Source organism: Triticum dicoccoides, chromosome 2A (assembly GCF_002162155.2).
Source record: "Triticum dicoccoides isolate Atlit2015 ecotype Zavitan chromosome 2A, WEW_v2.0, whole genome shotgun sequence".
Taxonomy (NCBI): domain Eukaryota; kingdom Viridiplantae; phylum Streptophyta; class Magnoliopsida; order Poales; family Poaceae; genus Triticum; species Triticum dicoccoides.
Genome location: NC_041382.1, coordinates 87,776,634 through 87,790,641, shown reverse-complemented (window position 1 = coordinate 87,790,641; position 14,008 = coordinate 87,776,634). Strand labels below are relative to the sequence as shown.

Sequence of the window (14,008 nt, the reverse complement as noted above, 5' to 3'; positions counted from 1 at the left end):
CGCGCTCCTCCTCCGCCCCGTCCCGCCCCCGACCCCCGCGCCCCCATCGGCTCCTCCGCCCGCGGGTCCCACCTCCACCGCCGCGCCTCCCCCGCGGCCCGGGACCGCCGCCCACCCGCTCGTCGCCTTCCTCTCCTCCCTCGTCCCGCGCCGCGGCGGGGAGCGACCGGGGCCCGCCGTGGCGGCGGCGGCGCGGAGGGCGGCGGAGAGGGACGCCCTGGCGGAGCTGCAGATGGCGGGGTGCGCGGTGCCGCTGTTCCGGCCGTACGTGGCGCGGCTGCCCTGGCACGGCGGCACGCGGGCCTGGCTCTCCAAGCTCTTCCCGCGCTACGGCCACTACTGCGGGCCCAACTGGTCCAGCGGCAAGGAGGCCGGCTCCGTGCTCTGGGACCGCCGCCCCGCCGACCACCTCGACTTCTGCTGCTACTGCCACGACATGGCCTACGACACCCACGACCAGGCGCAGCTCCTCCGCGCCGACCTCGCCTTCCTCAGCTGCCTCGAGGGCAGCCGCAAGACGCCCGCGCTCGACGGCGTCGCCGCCGCCGCCATCTACCGCTCCATGTGCATCTTCGGTCTGATTCATCTTCAACTCCTCTTGCCCAATTCATTCTTGTGCACACTGCCTATGCAAATGGAAGATTGACATTTCTTTCTTCTCTGATGATGCGCGTGCAGGGCTCAAGACCATACTGATACCATACAGGACCAACTTGGTGCGGCTGCAAACCGGGCCGAATTACGCCGACGCATTCGCCGATTTCATGAAGAGGATGGCCTCGTCTTCCGGCAGGGCGATGACGGGCGGCGAGAAGCAAAGATTTTGAGGGGCAACTGTGTTGCCGTCGATCGAAGTGATCCGAGGTGATTGATGGTGTTGAATTGCTCGCTGATTGAAATGTGCATAACCAAGTTTTCACAATGTAGCAATTGTAGTTACCGATGGGGAACTTGGTACTCCCAATGTGTATATAGGTTAGCATACGACCATATCAACAATGTAACTTAGCACGGCAAGGAATTGCCAAATTGTTACAACGCTGATTAAACCAGGTTTGATCCTGCACAAGCCCTATTGGGTTCACTGTCAAATGGGTGGAGAAGAGAAAAAGACCCAACTACTGATTTTGTTCTTGCACAAGATATGATATCTGAATCCTGGGCAGCAACTTCTAGGCCATTCATCAATCCACAACATATCAATTCCTTTCATGGAAGTTAAGTTTTGACTTCATTTCATCTCTAACAGCCTGTATGACAAACAAGGTGTATATATAGGAGGCCACGTTAACAATCTCCTCTGTATTTCATTTCACTGATCATCAGAGTATTAATCCCGACGTGCCTCAGAACCGGCCATATTTACAAGGGATTGTTAATCTACAGGACTATACAAGAACGCACTTGGAGCTATCAAGTGCAGAAATAATGGCTATCTATAGCTACACATACACCCTATTGGGAGTATGATCCATGACTAGATGGAGGCTCTAACTTGTCCTCACGTAAGCCTGTGGGAACATCCTTGGGAAGTAAGCGCGCTTCGCTTTGACAACCAGCCAATACGCAGAGAAGCAAGGGACATGAGCGACGGCCATGGCGAGGTACCTGTACCGGATTATCGTTGCGGTGAGGATCGCATGGTCGATGGATAACAAGGTCTAAAAGTGAGGTGATAGAAGTACATACCATAGCGGAGCCCCGGGCGATGCAAGGTCGAGAAACGGGTAAGGCCACCTGGAGAAGATGGTAACAGAATTACATATACAAATGATAAAACGTAGGAGTAGAACTAGATGAAACCTGAAGTGTAAGAGAACACATTTGCCCTAATTTTAAAAGCATACATACTGAAGTAACTGAGCTAATGTACATAGCAGCATCCAAAAGAATAAGAATCAGGTGATGTATTCTAGAATACACACTGTTGGTAAGTAGAGAAGATCTATATTTGGTCAGAAGGTGATCAGAAGGTGGCTAATTATATATGCCCAACACATGTCCAGATGTTTTGGATAAACTGCGTCACATGCAAATGGGCAGAGCCCATTTTACAATTCAGAACAGTCAGGCACAGCCTGGATTTCTTAGATAAACTATGTCACATGGCCATGGAATGGAAGAGCATAGTGTCACGCAGTAAAGCATTCTATTGATACAATTTTCATTATGCTTTCAGTTTCTACTTAAGAATTTACAGCAAAAATTTCTGTCGGACAATGCCAATGTTGTTTAAGATATACTCTCATTTCGGTGCTAGATACATCCGTTTGAGCGTCAACTAATTCCGCACGGAGGAAGTAATAAAGAGGCTCTGACATTTTTGTATCTTTCCTTAGAGTACACATGTTTAATTTAATGCAAACATGAATTTGACTCGGAAAATGCTGAATTGGAGGCACTGCATCAAATTCAACAGTGTTAAGCAAATTGGGAGGATAGGAGGGACCTACCAGGATAAAGCTCCGGAAGCATGAATGACCCACTGGAAGGTCACATAGGAGCAACTCCAAAATACGAAGAAAGCGATCCGGTACCAGGGAAAAGGCTGAAAAACACAAAGGTCCAGCTGAAGAACTAAATGAACTAACACAAAAGACAGAGCAATGCGATTTTTACATGCGATCTTACCATATTGTTGAGAAGTGTGTCTATGAGTAGGAGAACAGCATTAACAGAGTGCATGCCATCAGTAACCTGAAAGAAATTTGAAAGGTTAAGGACAACATAACAACAGACAGTCAATGTCTTGAAAGCAGTGAATTTGGTGCAAATAAACGTATTAGAAGCTGATCCATTCGTGAATGATCTATGTGGGCATATTTCAATTTTGAATTCATCTCTTGTATCCAAGACTAGACACTGACATAAATAAGAGAAGGCATGACTACAACGGTAATCAGATCTAAGAACATGGATGTCGATCAAGACGGAAACAGGTCTGTTTGGCCAGCTACACATGCCCAGGACTGATTACTGCTCCCCCGTCCCAAAATAAGTGTCGCTGATTTAGTACAACTTTGTACTAAATCAGCGACACTTATTTTGGGACAGAGGGAGTACTAATCAGATGGCATCTGCTGATGGACATAATCTATGTTGAGCAAAGTCACAGAGGCTATTTTACTAAAAAAAATGTACTATGGTTCTTATCACTGGGTAATAAAACCAAGAGTCATGCCAAGTAGTAATATTATTGACAATGGAGGATTGTTACTGTTCACATATCAAGCAGGGTAATAAATAATACACCCTCTGTTCCTAAATGTAAGACATTTTGGCAGTTCAAGTTCAAATTGAACTGCCAAAATGTCTTACATTTAGAAACAGAGGTAGTAGTGCATATCTGGAATGTTCACATACCATGGAAAGCCCAAATTTATCACGGTAAAAGAATGGCACAAGGAGTCCCCAAAATGTGACATCAGTCAACATTGTCGCTCCTGCACTAGCCTGCAGACAGATAAATACTAGTATTAGACAAACAACATAGGCCAGTTCAGAAGGTGCGGATGAACAGGTTTTAGGAAGGGCAAGTAGGAAAAATGTAAAGCTAAAACAAAGACAAAGAAAAATAGGTGAGAAAACACACTACTAATTAGGTTCAGCTGCGCTATGATGGTGGTACTGCATAGTCCTTCCAACCAGTAGCAGCTGGATTTGCAGAATCGTTGAGAAAACACTGTCTATTAATACAATCTCAAAAGGACAGTTGAGTTCAAACCTGGTAGATGATTTGCATACAACGTCCCCAGAAAGCAGCTCTTTTCTCATTTGCTATTTGTTCATAATAGCTTGCCATCTTGTCTTTCTCATCATTTTTCCTCTCTCCAGAAATAGAAGTGGAGAGGTCACGATTTTCAACATCGCCATATTCATCAGTTTTTCTTAAGCTTTTCTTTGAGTACGACCAACATCCATGAGCTGATATAGCAGTTGCAACCTAAGAGTAAAATGCAAAAAAAGGTGAAAATGCGGTAAGAAAACTAAAATTAATACATTAGCACATCCAGAGAGGAAAAGGTGGACATAATTGTGTATGATCGCTTGTAAAACTTTTCACAAGGTAGTTGCAACTTGGTAAGACACCATGAGGCAGAGGACATACCGCAAAATATATGGTGACTAATAAAAAGGTCCACCTGCAAAGCCAATTGGGGAAAGAAAACTAGTCAAAGGACAGTTAGGAAACAAGCAACAGCACGACAACTAACTAAAAAGGAGGTAGGAAACAAGCAACAGCACGGCAACTAACTAAAAAGGAGGTGCTTCTGAAGTTCTGAGTCACTAACGGAAGATGGAAAACATTCTACTACAGGCCAAACGGTTTTGTGTCGGGCAGAGTGCACCGTGCTCAAAACCGAAAGTAAGAGGCTTCAGCTCTACAAAAGCTGGGCAAATATACGGACGCTGAAGGCAAGTTCACTCAGTGACGAACTATGAACATGTGTCCAAGAGGGGGCCAACACATGGTGACCATGTCGTGGATTTTGACACACCAAAATGTTTGTGTCTTCAAGGGCAAATAGTCGAGCCACATTCCTCGTATCCACAATATGAAACAAAAGATAAGGTTTGGGCAAAGGCTGACTGGGCCGGACTGCTCCTGCTGCACGCAGCAATGCAGTGTTCCGTGATCACCGTGTCTTGGGTGCAGGTTCAATCTCGGTATCAATGCAATTATGCTCAAACCTTCTATGTGTTGATGAAAAAAAGCAGGAAGAATATAAACTACAGAAGTCCAAATTCACTCTTCTTGATGTGTACCATGCTTCACAGAATGACACCTATTTAGAATATGATGAAACAGGGGTAAATTTTCAGCGATTCTTAAGGCGAGGTTTCTCGGCTTGGGAACACCGGGAGGAGGGCTGAAGCGTAGTGAAGGCAAAGCTGGCCTTACCCCGCCCTCAAGCTTATAATTTCGTTGATTAAGTAGCACTATGTGAAGCTCTTTTGATGATCGAGCACCAAAATTACAGTCTAATTTGTTGGGCCCCTTTTTAGCTTTATTCCAAGCTCTGCTGCTGTCCGGGAATCCTCCGTGCAGGGGAGTAGTGGATACGTACGTACTCTGCCGAGCAATTGCCGCGGCTAAATGCTGGTAATCGATTGCATAATGCGGCTAAATGCACGGGGGTATGAAGGATGTGTAGTGTGATTGTCTAGATTATTGGTGGCACTAATTAAGCTTAAGAGAGGATCAAGAGGAGGAGGAGGAGGGCGCGTACTGGGTGTAGAAGAAGAAGACCCTGGGGCCGTGGGGGACGATGTCGCGGACGAGGAGCGCGGCGGCGGCGGCGAGCGCGAAGGCGCGGTAGCCGAGGAGGCAGCCCGGGTGGAGGCGCGGCCAGCAGGGGAGCCAGAGGTCCGTGGCGCGGAGCGGCGCCACCGACCTCCGCAGCCGCGGCAGCAGCGCCGCCGCCAGCGCCGTGGGCACGGCGATGAGCGCGCCGCAGACGAACACCTGCCACCGCAGCCAGTACGCCGCGCCGTCCGCCGGCGTCGACATCGCGCCCCAACCCCCCGCGAGGCCGGCCGAGAACCCTAGCTGATGAGTCGCCTCTCCTGGAGGAGGAGGAGGAGGAGGAGGAGTTAATGCGGCCTCGCGCGCGGCTCCGGGTAGTGGTTGGAAATTTGATGCTCTGGTGGTGGTGGCGTTGGGGCGCGCGCGGGTTGAAATAGACGTGGAGCCGCGGAGACCGGTGGGGAACGCGTTGTTGTTGTGTGGCTGCTCTCCGGCGGCTCGGTGGGAACGGCGTTAGCCGGTTGACGGCAGCGGCTTTCTTTCCTTCCGTTTCCACGGCGGATCCGACGTGACGGGCGGCGGCGCGAGCGCGAGCGCGGGCGTCTAGAAGATCGACGCGATTTGGCGGCCGAAATATGAATCCGGTGGACACTTGTGTGCTGGTCCACGCAAGCGAGGAGATTGAGTAGCTTACGGTAAACGCAAGTGAGAAGTTTGAACATCACCGGCGAATTTGAACGTCGTCGTCATCGTTCATTAACAAACGAATCTTCCTCGCGCGGCACGCACGGACAAACAACCAAGGTAATTGCAATATGGAACTACGCAACCGTGAAATCCTCCTGTGAAACTAGTATAAAATAAGGGCCCCCTTTGTGTCAAGGGGTTTTTATTTATATGATCCAGGAGTAGAAGCAAACGTGCGTTTCCCGTCATTGTTGTGGGGAAAAGTTATATCCCGAATGTTAGATATTTCCTAGTAGACTGCCCGTGCGTTGCTACGGGCTTTTGAAATATTTTGCTGGTGTTATATAAAATTAATGCATATTAAATTTCACATGTAGAGACAATATAGCACGAACACAATTGCATAATAATTGAAGTCCACTTCACTTACAATAATTGATAACAAAAATGCAAATTGATGATGTATACATATAGAAATAATTGAAGTCCACTTCACTTACAATAATTGATAACAAAAATGCAAATTGATGTTGTATACATATAGAGCAATGATCCAATTAAAAATCCATTACAAATTATTAAGATCTACTACTTGATGCGCTTAAGAAATTCTCGCCCAATGGAAAAGATTCTTTAGCTTCATTCGCACCATGTTTTAGAAAATATAATAAAAACTGCTCCTCAATTCATACTCATCCCACACAAGCAAAAAAATGTAGTTAGCACGAGTACTTCACATCCAAGGTCTTCAAACATTTAACAGACAATACGCATCGCGCAAAGCGGCTTAACCGGTTCTTTACTGTTCCACCAGAGCATAAAATGAAAACCAAAATAGCGAGGCACATCCCCGCAATTTCCAAAATTAATATTATATTATATAGTGATGACAAAAATAAATGTTTGTATTCCGAATTTGTTACCCGCCTATGCTCATTGGAATACCATACAGATATAAACGTTGTTGTTCAGATATATCGGAATCCCAATCGGCTTGCTTTATTTCGAGTGCTTCTGTATATATGGTACGGGCTACAATATGTATAAGTGAATCAAACAAATGATTAAGTTCAGCCGTGTTTGCTTTATTTCGAGTGCTTCTTTATGTATGATACGAGCTATAGTGCATATAAATAAATCAAATAAACGATTAAGGCCGATTCCAAGGTTGAAATTCATTTCTCTTACATCCGGGCGTGTTTGAGCATCAAACAAGCCCCTAACGGGCTATCCAAAATCCAACCATCTGGACAGTCCATCCACCCCCAAATCCAGCCCATGGGGGAGACATATGGTTGTCCGTACTATCTGTCATGTTATCTTAAACAGGCGATCCAAAGTCCCAACAAAAAATTCCACCCCATGACGCACCCTTCCCTTTTCCTGCAGGACCCTCCCTTCCTGCTTGATTTCTTGTTGTAGCAGGACATTTCTCACTGGAGCACTCTCCTTTAAAGGCAGATGACGCCCGCATCACCATCGCAATGACACATCTCTCCTTCGCACCGTACTTCCCCACGGACCGCTAATAAAGAGTCCACCACCAACCGCCCTACTCTCTACCCTAATCCTCCCTTCCCGTGCTCACGCCGATCCCACCGCCAGCAAGGGGGGCGAGGCATGCGCCGCCCATGACACCCCCGAGCCAGGAAGGAGGATCCGACGTCTCCTGATCCATTGCCATGTTGTAACACAGAAATGAATGTCGTGTATTACAATGAAACAAAAATATGATATAGCTGTTGGCATGCAACTGATACACCACCGTGTTCATTATTAACTCTTGAAACAACCCCCCAATGCATATACCCTTTCATCCTAACCAAAAAAATGTATGACTTAATGAAAAAATATGAACCGCTCACTCATGCAATTTGCTGCAATGCCATCTCTAATTAAATGCACTTTGCCATATTTTCTAAGGTATGGAAATTATTCCGCTCAGACAGCCATAACTGAACATATCAACCCAAATAACCATCACCCACTCTTAAACCTCACTTTTATAATAAAATCCACTAACTCGTGTTCAGATTGAACCAGTAATCGACGCCGCCTTGGCAGGCCATCAACAAAGGACAAGGGCGGAAATGACCTTCCTATCTTAGTGCTAGTACCACCTGCTTATATACTGGACCCACCCTTCATGTCGGGCTCTACCACAATGGCGGCACATAAAATATATCAGAATAATGTACCACCATTTATGTTCTTCAAGCATGGCGGTGTGAGCTTTTTAGTGGAGCCAGACACGGTGATAAGGATACTAACAGCTTAATAGACGGGAAGGAACATAACCTCCAAGAGAGCGAGTAGACAATTCAACCTTGGTAACACACACATTTATTGAGACACTTCCTCTAAGTTGAATGGCTCCTTATCCACCTTCACCATGTAGGAAGGCTCTTCTTCTAGTAAAGTGGGCAGAGATCATGCGGCATGAAAAATTGGAAAACACACATTTGACAGTTCTGATTGCATTCACCAATCTTATCTGACTCTCATGTGGATCTGTGATTGCATTCACCTTATCTTCGACTCTAATGTGGTCTATGTTTTCGGTTTCACTTCCCTTGAGATGGACTCCACCTATAGCTTACACATTATTCTCCGCTATAAGGTCCACTTTCTATTTAAGGATTTTTTAATAGGAATTTAAATCATCAGCACTTAGAGCTTTGGCATCACAAGATTCATATGGATTTCATTCCTATCAGTTTTGAAAATATAAATCAACAAGGTCAATGATATCACAGTAAAAGAAATGTGTTTGTCTATCCACACTTCATTGCACCCATATTGAAGGATACAACTGAACTGGAAAAAATAGTTGTGTGAGGCATAGGCTATCACTAATTAATTACATGCAAACAAAATTGCTGATAATATAATCTTGTTTCAGTGAATCCATATGGACATTTTTTTGTTAGGAAAACACAACTCATAAGATCTAAAAAAGGTTGCTATAGGGAAAGCGTAGAGAACTGGACATTAAGCAATGCAGCATCCTGGTATGCCTTGCCTTTTTTAGAATGACATACCTTGCCTTCATCCATTTCTTACATTGGAATGCCTTGCCTTTGTCCGTTCCCATAATGCTTATCGAGACGGATGTGCCTACGCCCAGTTACCGTTATTGCATTACATCTTCACACCTCTAAAAATGCACAGTTATCCAGTACAAAGGAACAACAAAGAAATTGTAAAATTATTTGCTCTTGCGTCAGTGTAGCTCTGCCACAAGATCGGCTGACCTAGATGCAGTGGAGCACATGGTCGGATGAGCTGGACACAGTGGAGCTCGGTGACCAGCACGCAGGAGCTGGACTGCACAATTTCTGTTCATGAGCAATAAAAGAAATTACCCTTCCGACAAACAATTTGGAAAATGTACAACCTTATCAGTTCAACAAGATTTCAGGTGCTAATCAAATCAGATACACACAACAAACAAAACACACTTTTCCTTACTGTTGAGCATTTTGTTACAAATTCTTCAATTGAAACGCTAAGCAAGGTTGACTTTTACTCAATGTAAATCCTAAACAAGAACTTACATTTTTCTTATAACCATCAGAATATCGAAGAACAATTGGTTTAAGGAATATATATCCACAAATTAAAACAGAATCTAAGTTAATGGGTTCAAAACAGGAGGTACACCCAAAAGTAAGTGTAAATGGCCTTCACTTCAAAAACAGGAGGTACATCCAAAAGTAAGTGTAAATGGCTTTCAAACAAGTGCTTGCAAACACAAATATTCATAAAAAATCTTTTTTAGGAAAAAACATATTTAATCTACTAAATACGTGCAATGGTGCAAGGGGAACTTACTTTTTTATTTTCTTCTAAGGCCCTTATTTTCTTCAAATAAGATTCGTTCGGCAAAATTGTCAGTGTACTATTTGGAATAGTCAATTTTATATATGAACAAACATCTGTGAGAAGGTCTACAGAGGCTTCAAACAAAATTGCTGGATGTCTCACCTCCAAACAAACTTGATGGATGTCTCACCTCGAAACATACTTGGCTGATGTCCCACCTGTAACGTAGCTACATCTGTGCGCAGCCAAAGTAGGAACATTACGCAAAAGTATGAACATCAACCAAAAACTTGATGCGTTCTAGCTGACAGAACATTGCCTATTTGAATGCTCGGATGATAGCTGAACCGCCTTAATGTCTTCTACTTCAGACCATAGCATACAATTAGTGTTCTACAATTCTACTTCAGACCATAGCATAGATGTCACTTCTACTGCTCCCACGAAATGGCACGAGATGATTGTGCCATTTCTCATTACTGGAATATAAGCTGACTAACTGCTATTGAGTAAGATATATGTAGCACGTAGCAAACACCCTATAATGTACATTCCTTCTTTATATCATCACACTACAAAAATATCAGTGCACAACAAATAGAAATCTATGTAAAATTGGATGGCGTCCACAACTATTCTTGTAACTTAACAATAAAGTATGTGACATATCATGTTATATATTTTCTTCAAGCCCACAGAACATGTTGTATATTGTCCAAAATATTCCGTAGGGATATTTCCTATCTGAAAAGTGCTGAAAAACATCTTTGTTCTGTTGAAATAACTACCAATGACATGAATCAAAAGGTCGTCAAAATTATGAATGAACGTCTCCGAAAATAAAATTTCATCGGATAGTACATCAGAAAATATTGCTTTCAAATATATATTGTGTTCTAGCTAGCATATGAATCTTCATGTTCATTAGGAGGTCACAAATCAGGGGTGAAAAATACGTTGGATGAGAAAGGATGGTGCACGTTTTTTAAAAGCTAAAAAGATGTCTCACCATGTGTTGGATGCTTCAATGCAGTGCGGAACTTGCACGGGAGAAGAACATTACCGGTGGCTAGCCTCGATCTCGCTCGGCCATGTAGGACAAGTCTGAGCCAATGAACCACGTAAAGAATCAAGACGATGACGTTTCGGCCCAAACCAAAAACAGAGTGGGGGCAAAAGACTCATGGAGAAGATGTTGATACAACAGAAGTACAGAACCTCCATCCACGACTCCCTTTTCTCCCTGCTGTTCTCCAGCCTCCTGCACAACAATACGGAGAACAAACACCAGTCAAGACTAACAAACACGGTATATCAGAGTCGTGGACATTGGAGGGGAGGCGGCTAAAGGTATGCACGACTCAAACACGGATCTGCTGAAGCACGGGCGTGGGAGCGACAGGGCGGCGCCGCGATCCACGCCGTTGGAGCCTGGCATAGAGAGCATGTCGGGCACCATGAGGAGCGGCAGTGCCACTGACGCCATTAGCAACGCCACCAGGATTGCCATGGACGGCTTTCCCCGCCTCCCGACCCGCCCCGTCATCCTGTTTGCCATGTAGTTTATGAGCTAAAACAGAGCATTTACTAAACTGAGGTAAAAAGCATCGAGCATCATCAACTATAAAACAAACTACATTTTCCTAATAATTAAGATGGCACAGGCATGAAATACCCATTGAACCAGTCATGAGAAATTTGAACCTTCGTCGGGTTGCCGTTGTGTAAATAGGAGGCATTTTTGTCTATGTAACCTTGAGAGCACAGCACCGAGCATGAGAAATATGAACCTTCCTCAAGTTTCCTTTGTGTAAACAGGAAAATTGAAATCCTTTGCCACACATCTGAACCTTCAGAGAAGCTGCTATCAGGGTTACATAGAGGCAACAAAAACTACTCTCAAAATTTCATTGATAGGCACAGATATTGGTCCTGAGAACAAAATAGACAGTCATGTTATTATTTGACAAAAGAATCTGACATATTTACCTCAGTTTAATTAAGCTTCCAACGGAGACTAACAAATTATGTAGCCATCATTCCAAAAGCTTCGCCAGCATCAAAAGTTGGAGCACCCTGCTGAAAGGGATAAGGTAATCTTATCATGTCATTGTAGTAGAAGAAACATAGACGCTCATATTACTAAATAGCAAGGTTGGTGCAAATGGAATAAGCACAGCAATGAAAAACTGCAGCAGTGGTCGAGAATACCTAGCGCGGCAGTCGCCTGAGTACGGTGGCTTGCCATCTGGGCAGCCATTCTAAGGATGAAGGCGTTGGGCACAAACTTAAAAATGACTCCATGATAAGATAACATAAACCTGTTGCCTGAGGATGAAGCTATCTTACTTGGATTGCCCTAGCTTCAAGTATCCCTGCAATGCAAGCTCACATAAAACACTCGAAATCTTTTGGTCAAAATCATAGTTCACAAGTGCTCTGCATATAAAATAAGTGCTACAAACTTTACACAGTGATGTGAGGTTGGGTTGGATGAAGTCAACTGTTTTGGGTAATCCACCTACTATACAGATTCGGTCTTTCCAAATCCTCTATCAAAAACTGCATAATTTTGACTTGGACTCCAAACATAATGTGGAGATCAATCGCAAAAAAAAGGAGAGATACGTCCCATGCTTTCTACAGACTATCTATTTGCACTATTTTGATGTACGGTTTAAAAGTAGCAGTCCAATTTAGTTTCACAGTCCAAAAATTAATCTTTATGTGATTCTATGTACAGTAACCTTGTATGAGGACTTAGACCATGTTACTGTTTGAATTAAACTATGCGTTCAACATGAAAGTTGTAGATATCTTTAGTGGTGAGTAGAGCTAAAAGTGCATGGACAGACTCACTAAATATTAAAGAGACCAATTAGGCTAGTTTTCCCTAGGTTCTGAAACAGCTACACGCACTCTAACCTTCTGCAGGTTTGGCTCTTGTGCAGATTACATTTAGCTTTTATACTTAAAAAATATTAACAAATCAATATGTTAACCAATATCACCGTCAAATCATCAATGCCCTGCCTGAAGCTCCTATTGCAGTAGAAAAGGTCTACTGGAAACTGCTACTATCTTTGCTGATTTGAGGACACAACAAGATACACTGGAAACTGCTACTATCTTTGCTGATTTGATTATCAACGGGATTTCGTGATCATCATCTCGCTGATCAGACCAATACTATGCTAATGCTCTGCTAAATTAACCACTGGCTAAAAGGAGAAAATACAGTTTTTTTAGTCTAACAAACATGAAAATTCTCATAAGCATATACGTGTAAATATGACAAGCTAACATTATTTTTTGTGGCAAAATTGGACCAAGTATTACCTTCAATCATCCAGAAGAGGAACATTTGAATCTCCTTGAAAATTTACAATGGACAACCTGCAGCAAAGTGACGGGGTGAGGGTAATTGGGAGAGAGATGCAGAGTTGGGGCTCGGCCAGAGGAGGTTAGTCTCCATCGGAATGGCAAGAGTGCAGTAAGCAAATCAGGAGGCTTTGGGATGAAGAAAACTCACCCCTTTGCGGTCGGTCGGACGGGGCGGAGCTCGCGCTTGGTGAAGACGCGATCCCCGGCGGCGGCGACGGCGAGGAGGAGGCGGAGATGGCCGGCTACAGAGGGCCGAATGGGATGTGCAGCTCGCTCCACCCAGGGAGGAAGGATACCTTCCTGGATCCATCCATCCATGCTTGCAGCTTAGACGACCGGCCGTGAGTGGATCTGCAGCCATGGTGGCTGGGGGAGAAGACCGCGGCCGCGGGCGCCCTCGCTTGGGAATGGAGGTGGAGGAGGAGGCATCGGCGGCGGCATAGGGCATGGATCGGCCGCGGCACGGGGATGGATCGGCCGCGGAGGGGGCGTAGGGCTGGATCGGGCGTGCGAAGGTCTGGTTGGCGACGGAGACCGATCTGCTGCTCCATTAGGAGTAGAGACTCGTCGCTGGTTAACCGTCGTACGTTTTTTGTCGCAGGTTTTCCTTCGAACGTCTATTGAGGGTCGCACGTGGAATGGTGCGGGTTCGGGACTCAGGAGCAGATTTTTTCGGTTTGTGGTGGCTTAGTTAGAGGTGGGAGGAGGTACCAAAATAAACCGTGGGAGGTGGGACTAAAAAAAACCTGGAAGCGAGACTACCAACTGCCCCCTTAGGAGTAGAGATTAGGTTTTCAGGCCGAACATGTCGGTTGCCGTCAGATGAGACGCACGAATCTTGAAGCAAGGAAAAGTGCCAGGTCA

At 44.8% G+C, this 14,008-nt stretch overlaps 2 protein-coding genes and 2 long non-coding RNA genes across 6 annotated transcripts; 1 reads left to right on the top strand and 3 right to left on the bottom strand.

Moving 5' to 3' along the window:
* Position 1: 1 nt before the first annotated feature.
* On the top strand, positions 2-1,128 carry LOC119357669 (the record flags this gene model as incomplete). The annotated part of the gene is made up of 2 exons (XM_037624537.1): positions 2-575; positions 679-1,128. Coding segments are annotated over 2 exons (723 nt in total), but the record flags the coding sequence as incomplete, so codon positions are not given.
* A 127-nt stretch (positions 1,129-1,255) lies between these two features.
* On the bottom strand, positions 1,256-5,654 carry LOC119353495. Its single transcript, XM_037620115.1, has 8 exons — positions 5,232-5,654; positions 4,109-4,142; positions 3,725-3,943; positions 3,364-3,453; positions 2,632-2,697; positions 2,454-2,548; positions 1,690-1,737; positions 1,256-1,608 (listed from the first exon to the last, which is right to left on the bottom strand). Exons 1-8 carry the CDS (start codon positions 5,510-5,512, stop codon positions 1,491-1,493), a joined length of 951 nt encoding a protein of 316 aa, XP_037476012.1. The 5' UTR covers positions 5,513-5,654; the 3' UTR covers positions 1,256-1,490.
* Positions 5,655-9,145: 3,491 nt separating this feature from the next.
* On the bottom strand, positions 9,146-11,272 carry LOC119359053. Its single transcript, XR_005172366.1, has 4 exons — positions 10,979-11,272; positions 10,770-10,864; positions 9,923-9,995; positions 9,146-9,273 (listed from the first exon to the last, which is right to left on the bottom strand). It is a non-coding gene; the product is annotated as an uncharacterized LOC119359053 (long non-coding RNA).
* Positions 11,273-11,500: 228 nt separating this feature from the next.
* LOC119359052 lies at positions 11,501-13,705 on the bottom strand. 3 transcript variants are annotated; one of them, XR_005172363.1, is made up of 5 exons: positions 13,293-13,705; positions 13,100-13,156; positions 11,972-12,135; positions 11,750-11,839; positions 11,501-11,610 (listed from the first exon to the last, which is right to left on the bottom strand). It is a non-coding gene; the product is annotated as an uncharacterized LOC119359052 (long non-coding RNA). The 3 variants fall into 3 exon arrangements; XR_005172364.1 differs by having other exon boundaries at positions 11,501-11,604; XR_005172365.1 differs by having other exon boundaries at positions 11,750-11,836.
* Positions 13,706-14,008: the final 303 nt, after the last annotated feature.